We start from the raw sequence: 15,921 nt of genomic DNA on the forward strand, positions 1-15,921 counted from the left end.
CGGCGGTCCGCAGTCGGAGCCTTCAGCGGCGGTCCGCAGTCGGAGCCTTCAGCGGCGGTCCGCAGCCCTGAGCCTTCAGCGGCGGTCCGCAGCCCTGAGCCTTCAGCGGCGGTCCGCAGCCCTGAGCCTTCAACGGCGGTCCGCAACCCGGAGCCTTCAGTGGCGGCCAGCAGCCCGAGCCTTCAGCGGCGGCCAGCAGCCCGGAACCTTCAGCGGCGGCCAGCAGCCCGGAACCTTCAGCGGCGGCCAGCAGCCCGGATCCTCCAGCGGCTGCCAGCAGTCCGGATCCTCCAGTGGCGGCCAGCAGCCCGGATCCTCCAGCGGCGGTCTGCAGCCCGGATCCTCCAGCGGCAGTCTGCAGCACAGAGCTTCCGGTAATGATCTGCAGTCAGATTCTTCTAATAATGATCCACAGGTCGGTGTTACAGAAGCGGAGGGATCTGTGGGCGCAACGGGGGTTACGCCCGGAGACGGAGCCAACTCCATTGCTGGAGGATCGGAGGGATAGGAAGGTTCTGGGTTTAGCACCAGAGCCGCCATAGACGTTTGTCACCCTCCCTACCCTCCCCTTGTGTTTTTGTGGTTATTTTGTTGGGGTTTTTTGTGTGCAGTCGGGGTCTGCACCTTTGGGGGGGGGGGGGGGGGTACTGTCACGTCCTGACCCTTGTAAGAGGTCATTTTCTATAGTAGAGGGGTCAGGACGTGACAGGGGGTGTTTGGTTGGTTTTCTTGTTTTCTATTTCAAGGTTTTGTGTTCTAGGTTTTCTATTTCTATGTTGTTGTTTTTGGGTTGATCTCCAATTGGAGGCAGCTGGTCCTTGTTGCCTCTGATTGGAGATCATATTTAAGTAGGGTGTTTTTCCTTTTGGGTTTGTGGGTTGTTAATTTTGAGTAGTGTGTTTTCCTCTCTGCGTCACGGTTTGTTGTTTTTTGTATTTGTAGTATTTGGTGTATTGCTACGTTTCACTATAAATAAAAAGATGTGGAACTACAACCATGCTGCGCGTTGGTCCGATCCTTTAAACATCCGTGACAATGATAACTGATTTATCACCTGTGCATACAGACACATACAGAACAGGGTGACGGTGTGTGTGTGAGAGAAAGCCACTCACATAGAGGATGGGGATGATTGAGGGGTCATTCCTGCGGATGATGGTGGGAACGTACTCTGCCTTGGGGACTTTGGAGGAGATCAGCTGAGAGTGAGAGATGGAAAAAGAAGAGAGAAGAAGAGAAAGGAGTGTCCCATTCACTCTGTTATGTTCTGTCTGTCAACCAATGCCTGTTGGGACCTGAACATTCATTATTCACACTAGTCTGTCTGCATAGCCAAGATGCATTGTACACTGAGTGTATAAAACATTAGGAACACCTTCCTAATATTGAGTTGCACCCCGTTTGCACTCAGAACAGCCTCAATTCATCGGGGAATGGACTCTACAAGTTGTCATAAGCGTTCCACAGGGATGCTGGCGCATGTTGACTCCAATGCTTCCCACAGTTGTGTCAAGTTGGCTGGATGTCCTTTGGGGGGTGGACCATTCTTGATACAGGCAGGAATCTGTTGAGCGTGAAAAACCCAGCAGCGTTGCAGTTCTTGACACTCAAACCGGTGTGCCTGGCACCTACTACCATACTCTGTTCAAAGACACTTAAATATTTTGTCTTGACCATTCACCCTCTGAATGGCACACATACACAATCCATGTCTCAATTGTCTCAAGGCTTAAAACTCATTCTTTAACCTGTCTCCTCTACTTCATCTCTACTGATTGAAGTGGATTTAACAAGTGACATCAATGATCATAGATTTCACCTTGATTCACCTGGTCAGTCTATGTCATGGAAAGAGCAGATGTTCCCAATGTTTTGTACACTCAGCGTATGTACTGGTATCAAACAGGATTCCACTTCAATTCAATTCCACTTTATTTCAATCAGTTAAGGATCAAAAAGTAGCCCAATGATTTATATAAGGTCTTTTGAGTACATGAGACCACATTTTTATTCATATCCCGAAGAATCACGACAGCCGTGACCTTCCAACACAGTAAACATGCTCACATGCAGCCAGTACCTCATTGGGTAAACCTGGGAACTTTGGGAAAGTTAGCAGAATTGTTCAACCCTAGTCCCTCACCATGATTTTGGGTGGGATGAAGTCGTCTCCCTCACAGGCCAGTCTCTCCATCTCCCTCTCCTCCTCCCAGTCTAGGTCCTCACGCTCCCCTTCATCCAGAGTCCCACACGAGGCCGGCAGGTCCCCACCTATCCCCCGACAAAGAGAGCAGGCACACCGTTAGAGAGAGAGGTGGGGAGGAGACGGGAGAAAGATTGGATGAGAAGAGGGGAGACATGGCGTAAGAGAGGGGGGAGAGAGAGGAGGGGAAGAGGTGGACAGAGAGAAAGCAGGCAATGGAATAATAGAGAAAGAATGAGAAAGGCAGATGGAGGGAGAGAGAGTGGCAGGGAGCGAGAAAGGTGGTAGTAGAAAGTGACAGTGAGGGACAAAGAAAGACAGAGGTGAAGTGACAGAGGATAACAACCATCCAGAGGAATAGGTGGAAGAAAATGAAGAAAGAAAATAAAGGAAAATAGTCTAGTCAAAGAGGAAAGCAGAGGTAAAAAAGAGAATGGGAAAGGTGACAGGGTAGATCAACAGCTTGTGCCAATCATTAGAAAAAAATACTGGGCTGTCAGAGAAGAAGAACGTTTCAAGACACAAATATACCTGGTGCCATTTCAATGTCATAAATAGTAACCACTATCATCAGACTGTGAGAGACGCAGAGGCACAAAGTAGATGGAAAAACAGAAACAAACACACAAACATTGAAAAACATTCAAGAGACTACAGAGAAAAAGACATGCAGACATATAAACATACAGTGCATATACACACACACTCCCAGACCGGCGCTTGACACACTCCCACACCATTTGAGACAAATACTCACAGAGAAAGAGAGAGAGCATCACAAATTTGGAGACAGACCCACGGTCAGAAGGAGACAGACAGACAGGGTCAGAGTCAACAGCAGGGACAGCCGATTAGTGTGTGTGTGTGTATTTTACCATAAATGCTTCAGCATACTTGTACTTGTGTGTGAGTGTATACGTGTGTTTGTCTGTGTGTGTGCCTGTATGTGAGTGTGTGTGTGTATCAGTGGAGGCTGGTGGGAGGAGTTAAAGGAGGTTGGGCTCATTGTAATAGCCAGGGATGCAAACTGCTGAGGGTCCAAAAAGGTGACACTTTTTTTTCCACTGAAACATGCAATAAATCCCTGCTAGGAGGAAATGCAGGTTTTAACTAATTAAACAACAAATAATATGATCTACATGATCAGTCTCTGTGTGTAAAATAAAAAGTGGTTCATGTGAACTTAACTCAGAGCCAAAATATGTATGGAAAGCAATCCAATGTAATTGTTGCCGAGACTTTACTACACTCAAATCTTGAGAAAAAAACCCCACTAATATTGCAGTTAGCCATGACAGCCTTTATAATAGAACGCTTGTCACCATGACAGCCTTTATAATAGAATGCTTGTTACCATGACAGCCTTTATAATAGAACGCTTGTTACCATGCCAGCCTTTATAATAGAACGCTTGTTACCATGACAGCCTGTATAATAGAACGCTTGTCACCATGACAGCCTTTATAATAGAACGCTTGTCACCATGAAAGCCTTTATAATAGAACGCTTGTTACCATGACAGTCTTTATAATAGAACGCTTGTTACCATGACAGCCTTTATAATAGAACGCTTGTCACCATGACAGCCTTTATAATAGAACGCTTGTCACCATGACAGCCTTTATAATAGAACACGTGTTACCATGACAGCCTTTATAATAGAACGCTTGTTACCATGACAGCCTTTATAATAGAACGCTTGTTACCATGCCAGCCTTTATAATAGAACGCTTGTTACCATGCCAGCCTTTATAATAGAACACTTGTTACCATGCCAGCCTTTATAATAGAACACGTGTTACCATGACAGCCTTTATAATAGAACACTTGTTACCATTGCAGCCTTTATAATAGAACGCTTGTTACCATGACAGCCTTTATAATAGAAATCTTGTCACCATGACAGCCTTTATAATAGAACGCTTGTCACCATGACAGCCTTAATAGAACGCTTGTTACCATGACAGCCTTTATAATAGAACGCTTGTTACCATGACAGCCTTTATAATAGAACGCTTGTTACCATGACAGCCTTTATAATAGAACGCTTGTTACCATGACAGCCTTTATAATAGAACACGTGTTACCATGACAGCCTTTATAATAGAACGCTTGTTACCATGACAGCCTTTATAATAGAACGCTTGTTACCATGCCAGCCTTTATAATAGAATGCTTGTTACCATGACAGCCTTTATAATAGAACGCTTGTTACCATGACAGCCTTTATAATAGAACGCTTGTCACCATGACAGCCTTTATAATAGAACGCTTGTTACCATGACAGCCTTTATAATAGAACGCTTGTTACCATGACAGCCTTTATAATAGAACGCTTGTTACCATGACAGCCTTTATAATAGAATTCTTGTTACCATGACAGCCTTTATAATAGAACGCTTGTTACCATGACAGCCTTAATAGAACACGTGTTACCATGACAGCCTTTATAATAGAATGCTTGTTACCATGACAGCCTTAATAGAACACGTGTTACCATGACAGCCTTTATAATAGAACACTTGTTACCATGACAGCCTTTATAATAGAACAGGTGTTACCATGCCAGCCTTTACAATAGAACGCTTGTTACCATGCCAGCCTATATAATAGAACGCTTGTTACCATGCCAGCCTATATAATAGAACGCTTGTTACCATGACAGCCTTTATAATAGAACACTTGTTACCATGACAGCCTTTATAATAAAACGCTTGTTACCATGCCAGCCTATATAATAGAACGCTTGTTACCATGGCAGCCTTTACAATAGAACGCTTGTTACCATGACAGCCTTTATAATAGAACACTTGTTACCATGACAGCCTTTATAATAGAACGCTTGTTACCATGACAGCCTTTATAATAGAACACGTGTTACCATGACAGCCTTTATAATAGAACACTTGTCAGCATGACAGCCTTTATAATAGAACGCTTGTCACCATGACAGCCTTTATAATAGAACGCTTGTTACCATGACAGCCTTTATAATAGAACGCTTGTTACCATGACAGCCTTTATAATAGAACACGTGTTACCATGACAGCCTTTATAATAGAACACTTGTCAGCATGACAGCCTTTATAATAGAACGCTTGTTACCATGACAGCCTTTATAAAAGAACGCTTGTTACCATGACAGCCTTTATAATAGAACGCTTGTTACCATGACAGCCTTTATAATAGAACGCTTGTTACCATGACAGCCTTTATAATAGAACGCTTGTCACCATGACAGCCTTTATAATAGAACGCTTGTTACCATGCCAGCCTATATAATAGAACGCTTGTTACCATGACAGCCTTTATAATAGAACGCTTGTCACCATGACAGCCTTTATAATAGAACGCTTGTTACCATGCCAGCCTATATAATAGAACGCTTGTTACCATGCCAGCCTTTATAATAGAACGCTTGTTACCATGACAGCCTTTATAATAGAACACGTGTCACCATGACAGCCTTTATAATAGAACGCTTGTTACCATGACAGCCTTTATAATAGAACGCTTGTTACCATGCCAGCCTATATAATAGAACGCTTGTTACCATGCCAGCCTTTATAATAGAACGCTTGTTACCATGACAGCCTTTATAATAGAACGCTTGTTACCATGACAGCCTTAATAGAACGCTTGTTACCATGACAGCCTTTATAATAGAACGCTTGTTACCATGACAGCCTTTATAGAACGCTTGTTACCATGACAGCCTTTATAATAAAACACTTGTTACCATGCCAGCCTTTATAATAGAACGCTTGTTACCATGACAGCCTTTATAATAGAACGCTCGTCACCATGACAGCCTTAATAGAACGCTTGTTACCATGACAGCCTTTATAATAGAACGCTTGTTACCATGACAGCCTTTATAATAGAACGCTTGTCACCATGACAGCCTTTATAATAGAACGCTTGTTACCATGCCAGCCTATATAATAGAACGCTTGTTACCATGACAGCCTTTATAATAGAACGCTTGTCACCATGACAGCCTTTATAATAGAACGCTTGTTACCATGCCAGCCTATATAATAGAACGCTTGTTACCATGCCAGCCTTTATAATAGAACGCTTGTTACCATGACAGCCTTTATAATAGAACACGTGTCACCATGACAGCCTTTATAATAGAACGCTTGTTACCATGACAGCCTTTATAATAGAACGCTTGTTACCATGCCAGCCTATATAATAGAACGCTTGTTACCATGACAGCCTTAATAGAACGCTTGTTACCATGACAGCCTTTATAATAGAACACTTGTTACCATGACAGCCTTTATAATAGAACGCTTGTTACCATGACAGCCTTTATAATAGAACGCTTGTTACCATGACAGCCTTTATAGAACGCTTGTTACCATGACAGCCTTTATAATAAAACACTTGTTACCATGCCAGCCTTTATAATAGAACGCTTGTTACCATGACAGCCTTTATAATAGAACGCTCGTCACCATGACAGCCTTAATAGAACGCTTGTTACCATGACAGCCTTTATAATAGAACGCTTGTTACCATGACAGCCTTTATAATAGAACGCTTGTTACCATGACAGCCTTTATAATAGAACGTTTGTTACTATGACAGCCTTTATAATAGAACACTTGTTACCATGACAGTCTTTATAATAGAACACTTGTTACCATGACAGCCTTTATAATAGAACACTTGTTACCATGACAGCCTTTATAATAGAACGCTTGTTACCATGACAGCCTTTATAATAGAACGCTCGTTACCATGGCAGCCTTTATAATAGACCACTTGTTACCATGACAGCCTTTATTATAGAACACTTGTTACCATGACAGCCTTTATAATAGAATGCTTGTGACCACACACATAAATATTGCACTTGGGGAAAAAAACATCTTTAAGTAGAAATAGAATTAAACAAACAGGCATTCTATTTTTGCTCTATTATAGTGGCCACTATAGTAGACATTGATCAAGTGCTCAAGGCTACATGTGTGCAAAAATAACGTTCACAGAGTGTCATTTTTTTTAATCACCCTCACTCACACATTTGTGTTACTGTCAAATTATTACATTGTACACTTTCTGCCTGTGGACATCTGTTCTACAATGTGCCAGCAGAGCATGATACCCTTTGTAGGCATAATTGATCTCTTTCAGGCAGAGAGTACACCTGGCATACCCCTTTTTATCCACTGTATTGAAAAAGTGAGAAAGACTTTTCAAAACTTTTCTCATCAGATCTACACGAATCACGTAGGTCACCTATTTTGTATTCACAACGGCAAATTTTGCCGAAAGGTGACTAGTTTGCATCCCTGAATGGCTGGAATGGAATAAATGGTACAGAGTTAAACGTGGTAAGTGTGTGTAGTAATGTTTGTGCCTGTTTGTGTGTGTCTTAGTGAGTGTGTCTATTAATGTGTGTGACTGTATTGACTCACTTTCTCTGGGGTCATGTGAAGAGTCATTCTTGACAGGGGTGGGGTCACTCCAGGAGCGGTTGAAACTCTTCGCTCTACGCTCGGCAAATGCTAGTGAAGGTGGGGAGAGAGAGTCACACACCCACGCACCATACACACACCCTGAACACACACACCCTGAACACACACACCCTGAACACACACACCCTGAATACACACACACCCTGAACACACACACCCTGAAAACACACACCCTGAACACACACACCCTGAACACACACACCCTGAACACACACACCCTGAACACACACCTGGAACACACACACCCTGAACACACACACCCTGAATACACACACACCCTGAATACACACACCCTGAACACACACACCCTGAACACACACACACCCTGAACACACACACACCCTGAACACACACACCCTGAACACACACACCCTGAACACACACACCTGGAACACACACACCCTGAACACACACACCCTGAACACACACACCCTGAACACCCAACACACGGTTCATTGTACACACACACAAGCATGTACGCACACACACACAATCATGTACGCACACACACACACACACACACACACACACACACACACACACACACACACACACACACACACACACACACACACACACACACACACACACACAGGTACCATCCCCGAAAACTTCAACTCCTCTCCAGAGGACACACTGGGTGGATGAGTTTTGGCTAGGTGCAACAAAGCCAGCCTCACCAATGAGAGACTGGGGAGATATTTCATTCGTTAGCTTAACGATTAGCATATCCAGCATCGACTACGCCTCAACACCAGCAATAACACACACACTGTAGGTTCATCAAACGTGTGCCAACACACACACTCATCGGTGCACAACGGCATGCCACACACCAATATACATAGAGATAGCACACATCACACACAAGGCCATGCATAAACACAAAGACAACAAAACACAAAACCACTGATGGGGGGAGGACATGTTGGGAGAACACACAGCACACAGTAACACTGTGACTCACTCTGTGCCTTCATTCTCCTGCTGCCCACCATTCGAAGATGCTTCCGGAAGTTCCTGTGGGCAGATTGGGCATGAGGAGATGGAGATGGGGAGAGAGGGAGGAGGAGGAGGAGGAGGAGGAAGAAAGAAGGGAAGAATCATTTAGAGGAGGAAGTGAGTTAATAAGGGAAAGAGAGTGTAAGTGTCCCAAATGGCACCCTACATAGTGTACTTCTTTTGACCAGAGCACTGTGGAAAGTAGTGCAGTATATACATAGGGAATAATGTGCCATTTGTGACGTAACCAATAAGATAAAAAGTGTGACAGAGACGTGCACAACATTTTTTAAATTAAAGATTTAAGAAATTATTTCATAATTTAGGTCTGTCAGTGTTTTAAGTAACATTGGACCATTCAACTGCTGCTACATTGTCACGACTTCTGCCGTAGTCGGTTCCTCTCCTTGTTCGGGCGGTGTTCGGCGGTCGACGTCACCGGTCTTCTAGCCATCGCCGATCCATTTTTCATTTTCCATGTGTTTTGTCTTGTTTTCCCACACACCTGGTTTTCATTCCCTCATTACGTGTTGTGTATTTAACCCTCTGTTCCCCCCATGTCTTTGTGTGAGATTGTTTATTGTAAGTGCTTGTGCACATTTTGACTGGCACACGACGGGTTTTGTACCCATGTCTTGTTACTCTTTATGCCGTTGGTTTTGCTATTAAACTGCTTCGGCTATTACTTAGTTCTGCTCTCCTGCGTCTGAATTCCCTGCCACCGGTTACGCACCCTTAACATACATAACTGTATATATCTACCTGCTGCTACATAACCGTATATATGTACCTGCTGCTATATAACTGTATATATCTACCTGCTGCTATATAACTGTATATATCTACCTGCTGCTACATAACCGTATATATGTACCTGCTGCTATATAACTGTATATATCTACCTGCTGCTATATAACTGTATATATCTACCTGCTGCTACATAACCGTATATATGTACCTGCTGCTATATAACTATATATATCTACCTGCTGCTATATAACTATATATATCTACCTGCTGCTATATAACTATATATATCTACCTGCTTCTACATAACCGTATATATGTACCTGCTGCTACATAACTGTATATATCTACCTGCTGCTATATAACTGTATATATCTACCTGCTGCTATATAACCGTATATATCTACCTGCTGCTATATAACTGTATATATCTACCTGCTGCTATATAACCGTATATATCTACCTGCTGCTATATAACTGTATATATCTACCTGCTGCTATATAACTGTATATATCTACCTGGTGCTATATAACTGTATATATCTACCTGCTGCTATATAACTGTATATATCTACCTGCTGCTATATAACTATATATATCTACCTGCTGCTATATAACTGTATATATCTACCTGCTGCTATATAACCGTATATATGTACCTGCTGCTACATAACTGTATATATCTACCTGCTGCTATATAACTGTATATATCTACCTGCTGCTATATAACCGTATATATGTACCTGCTGCTACATAACCGTATATATGTACCTGCTGCTACATAACCGTATATATCTACCTGCTGCTAGATAACTGTATATATCTACCTGCTGCTACATAACCGTATACATCTACCTGCTGCTATATAACTGTATATATCTACCTGCTGCTATATAACCGTATATATCTACCTGCTGCTATATAACTATATCTACCTGCTGCTATATAACTGTATATATCTACCTGCTGCTATATAACTGTATATATCTACCTGCTGCTATATAACTGTATATATCTACCTGCTGCTATATAACTGTATATATCTACCTGCTGCTACATAAATGTATATATCTACCTGCTGCTATATAACTGTATATATGTACCTGCTGCTATATAACTGTATATATCTACCTGCTGCTATATAACTGTATATATCTACCTGCTGCTATATAACTGTAGATATCTACCTGCTGCTACATAAATGTATATATCTACCTGCTGCTATATAACTGTATATATGTACCTGCTGCTATATAACTGTATATATCTACCTGCTGCTATATAACTGTATATATCTACCTGCTGCTATATAAATGTATATATCTACCTGCTGCTATATAACTGTATATATCTACCTGCTGCTACATAACTGTATATATCTACCTGCTGCTATATAACTGTATATATCTACCTGCTGCTATATAACTATATATATCTACCTGCTGCTATATAACTATATATATATCTACCTGCTGCTATATGACTGTATATATGTACCTGCTGCTACATAACCGTATATATGTACCTGCTGCTACATAACCGTATATATCTACCTGCTGCTACATAACCGTATATATGTACCTGCTGCTACATAACTGTATATATCTACCTGCTGCTATATAACTATATATATCTACCTGCTGCTACATAACCGTATATATCTACCTGCTGCTATATAACTGTATATATCTACCTGCTGCTATATAACTATATATATCTACCTGCTGCTACATAACCATATATATATCTACCTGCTGCTACATAACCGTATATATGTACCTGCTGCTATATAACCGTATATATCTACCTGCTGCTACATTACCGTATATATCTACCTGCTGCTATATAACTGTATATATCTACCTGCTGCTATATAACTGTATATATCTACCTGCTGCTATATAACTATATATATCTACCTGCTGCTATATAACTATATATATATCTACCTGCTGCTATATAACTATATATATCTACCTGCTGCTATATAACTATATATATCTACCTGCTGCTACATAACCGTATATATCTACCTGCTGCTACATAACCGTATATATGTACCTGCTGCTATATAACCGTATATATGTACCTGCTGCTACATAACCGTATATATGTACCTGCTGCTACATAACCGTATATATCTACCTGCTGCTAGATAACTGTATATATCTACCTGCTGCTACATAACCGTATACATCTACCTGCTGCTATATAACTGTATATATCTACCTGCTGCTATATAACCGTATATATCTACCTGCTGCTATATAACTATATCTACCTGCTGCTATATAACTGTATATATCTACCTGCTGCTATATAACTGTATATATCTACCTGCTGCTATATAACTGTATATATCTACCTGCTGCTATATAACTGTATATATCTACCTGCTGCTACATAAATGTATATATCTACCTGCTGCTATATAACTGTATATATGTACCTGCTGCTATATAACTGTATATATCTACCTGCTGCTATATAACTGTATATATCTACCTGCTGCTATATAACTGTATATATCTACCTGCTGCTACATAAATGTATATATCTACCTGCTGCTACATTACCGTATATATCTACCTGCTGCTATATAACTGTATATATCTACCTGCTGCTATATAACTGTATATATCTACCTGCTGCTATATAACTATATATATCTACCTGCTGCTATATAACTATATATATATCTACCTGCTGCTATATAACTATATATATCTACCTGCTGCTATATAACTATATATATCTACCTGCTGCTACATAACCGTATATATCTACCTGCTGCTACATAACCGTATATATGTACCTGCTGCTATATAACCGTATATATCTACCTGCTGCTACATAACCGTATACATCTACCTGCTGCTATATAACCGTATATATCTACCTGCTGCTTTATAACTGTATATGTCTACCTGCTGCTACATAACCGTATATATGTACCTGCTACTACATAACCATATATATGTACCTGCTGCTACATAACCGTATATATGTACCTGCTGCTACATAACCGTATATATCTACCTGCTGCTATATAACTATATATATCTACCTGCTGCTATATAACTATATATATATATCTACCTGCTGCTATATAACTATATATATCTACCTGCTGCTATATAACTATATATATCTACCTGCTGCTACATAACCGTATATATCTACCTCCTGCTACATAACCGTATATATGTACCTGCTGCTATATAACCGTATATATCTACCTGCTGCTACATAACCGTATACATCTACCTGCTGCTACATAACCGTATATATCTACCTGCTGCTATATAACTGTATATATCTACCTGCTGCTACATAACCGTATATATGTACCTGCTACTACATAACCATATATATGTACCTGCTGCTACATAACCGTATATATCTACCTGCTGCTACATAACCGTATATATGTACCTGCTGCTACATGTAACACCACTGCCCTTTGTCAGATGTTTCTGACTAGAGATGTTTGAACCAGTAGCCTAGATCAGTGGTTCCCAAACTTTTTATAGTCCCGTACCCCTTCAAACAATCAACCTCCAGCTGCGTACCACCTCTAGCACCAGATCTAGCGCACTCTCAAATGTTGTTTTTTGCCATCATTGTAAGCCTGCCACACTATACAATACATTTATTAAACATAAGAATGAGTGTGAGTTTATCACAACCCGGCTCGTGGGAAGTGACAAAGAGCTCTTATAGGACCAGGGCACAAATAATAATAATCAATCATTTTGCTCTTTATTTAGCCATCTTACCTATAAAACCTTATTTGTTTATCGAAAATTGTGAATAACTCACCACAGATTAATGAGAAGGGTGTGCTTGAAAGGATGCTCATAACTCTGCAATGTTGGGTTGTATTGGAGAGTCTCAGTCTTAAATCATTTTCCACACACAGTCTGTATTTAGTTTTCATGCTAGTGATGTAACGCGGGTCGTATAAAGGGGACCAAGGCGCAGCGTGTAAAGTGCTCATATTTCCTTTTAATGATAACACTTAAACAAAATAACAAAAAAACTACCCACAAAAATCCAGGAAGAAAAACCCCTACTTAAATATTATCTCCAATCAGAGGCAACGAGGACCAGCTGCCTCCAATTGGAGATCAACCCAAAACAACCCAACATAGAAATAGAAAACCTAGAAAAACACAAAACACCTCCTGTCATGCCCTGACCTACTCTACTATAGAAAATAACATCTTACTAGGGTCAGGACGTGACAGCACCCCCCCCCCCCCAAAGGTGCAGACTCCGAATGCAACAAACCAAGAACAAAAAAACACAAAACAAAAAGGGAGGGTAGTGAGGGTGATAATTGTCTATGGCGGCTCAAATGCAGTCCACAAAACCTTAACCTCAAGCATAGGAGGCGGCTCCAGTTCTGGGCGTACTCCCCGCTCCACCCGCTGATCCTTCTGCTTTATTACCAACTGACCGTGGATCGTCGAAGGAACCGGACTGTTGATCATTGCTGGAGGTTCGGGGCTGCAGGCCGCCGCTGGAGGTTCCGGGCTGCGGGCCGCCGCTGGAGACTCCGGGCTGCGGGCCGCCGCTAGAGACTCCGGGCTGCGGGCTGCCGCTGGAGACTCCGGGCTGCGGGCCGCCGCTGGAGACTCCGGGCTGGGGAGCGTCGCTGGAGGCTCCGGACTGGGGAGCGTCGCTGGAGGCTCCGGACTGGGGAGCGTCGCTGGAGGCTCCGGACTGGAGAGTATCATAATAGGTTCCGGACTAGTGACCGTTGCTGCTGGCTCCATGCCATGGATCATCTCTACAGGTTCCGCGCCATGGATCATCACTGGATGCTTCTTACCATGGATTATCTCTACAGGTGCCGGGCCATGGATTATTCCTACAGGCTTCGTGCCCTGGTTTATCCCTACAGGCTCCGGTCCATTTATAATCCCTCCAGGCTTTTTGCCAAGGATTATCTCTTCAGGTTCCGTGCCATGGATTACCTCTGGAGGCTTCGTGCCATGGAATATCCCTACAGGCTCCGGGCCATGGATCATCACTAGAGGCTTAGTGCCATGGATCATCTCTACAGGCGTCAGACCATAGATTATCACTGGAGGCTTTACTCATGGAGCTGGAACAGGTCTCACCGGACTGCGGAGACGCACTGAGGACCGAGTGCTCAAAGCAGGCACCCCTACTTAAATATGATCTCCAATCAAAGGCAACGAGGACCAGCTGCCTCCAATTGGAGATCAACCCCCCAAAAAACCATAGAAATAGAAAACCTAGAACACAAACCTAGAAATACAAAACATAGAAAAACACAAAACACCCCCTGTCACGCCCTGACCTACTCTACTATAGAAAATAACATCTTACTAGGGTCAGGACGTGACAAGTGAGGGCCGAGAATCCACTCTTACATAGGTATGTGGTTGCAAAGGGCATCAGTGTCTTAACAGCGTGATTTGCCAAGGCAGAATACTCTGAGTGCAGCCTAATCCAGAAATCTTGAAGTGGCTTCTGATTAAATAAAATTTTCACAGAACCGCTTGTTGCAATTTCAATGAGGCTCTCTTGTTCAGATATCGGTAAGTGGACTGGAGGCAGGGCATGAAAGGGATAATGAATCCAGTTGTTTGTGTCATCCACTTCGGCAAAGTACCTGCGTAATTGCGCACCCATCTCACTCAGGTGCTTTGCTATATCACATTTGGCATTTTCTGTAAGCTTGAGTTCATTTGCACACACAAAATCATATAATGATGGAAATACCTGTGTGTTGTCCTTGTTAATGCAGACAGAGAAGAGCTACAACTTCTTAATCATAGCCTCAATTTTGTCCCGCACATTGAATATAGTTGCGGAGAGTCCCTGTAATCCTAGATTCAGATCATTCAGGCGAGAAAAAACATCAACCAGTTAGGCCAGTCGTGTGAGAAACTCGTCATCATGCAAGCAGTCAGACAAGTGAAAATTATGGTCAGTAAAGAAAACTTTAAGCTCATCTCTCAATTAAAAAAACATGTCAATACTTTGCCCCTTGATAACTAGTGCACTTCTGTATGTTGTAAAAGCGTTACATGGTCGCTGCCCATATCATTGCATAGTGCAGAAAATACATGAGAGTTCAGGGGCCTTGCTTTAACAAAGTTAAGCATTTTCACTGTAGTGTCCATAACATCTTTCAAGCTGTCAGGCATTCCCTTGGCAGCAAGAGGCTCTCGATGGATGCTGCAGTGTACCCAAGTGGCTTCGGGAGCAACTGCTTACACGCTCCCCTATGTCTCTCTGTCATGGCTTTTGCGCCATCAGTACAGATACCAACACATCTTGACCACCAAAGTCCATTTGATGTCACAAAGTTGTCCAGTACTTTAAAAATATCCTCTCCTGTTGTCCTGGTTTCCAGTGGTTTGCAGAAGAGGGTGTCTTCCTTAATTGACCCCCCATAAACGTAACAGACATATACCAGGAGCTGTGCCAGGCCCGCCG

The 15,921-nt window shown here is 42.1% G+C and overlaps 1 protein-coding gene across 1 annotated transcript in view; it reads right to left on the reverse strand.

The window, feature by feature from the left end:
• LOC115160282 (NMDA receptor synaptonuclear signaling and neuronal migration factor-like) overlaps positions 1 to 15,921 on the reverse strand; it is a 58,123-nt gene that overhangs the window by 12,969 nt on the left and 29,233 nt on the right. Inside the window, exons 7-11 of the mRNA XM_029710644.1 lie at positions 8,663 to 8,715; positions 7,636 to 7,725; positions 2,144 to 2,271; positions 1,065 to 1,199; positions 101 to 328 (exon numbers count right to left, since the gene is read on the reverse strand). Of these exons, the coding sequence (XP_029566504.1) occupies positions 101 to 328; positions 1,065 to 1,199; positions 2,144 to 2,271; positions 7,636 to 7,725; positions 8,663 to 8,715 (634 nt within the window). The remainder of the gene's footprint in view (positions 1 to 100; positions 329 to 1,064; positions 1,200 to 2,143; positions 2,272 to 7,635; positions 7,726 to 8,662; positions 8,716 to 15,921) is intronic.

The sequence above is a fragment of the Salmo trutta genome, chromosome 23 (assembly GCF_901001165.1).
Source record: "Salmo trutta chromosome 23, fSalTru1.1, whole genome shotgun sequence".
In the NCBI taxonomy this organism is placed as follows: domain Eukaryota; kingdom Metazoa; phylum Chordata; class Actinopteri; order Salmoniformes; family Salmonidae; genus Salmo; species Salmo trutta.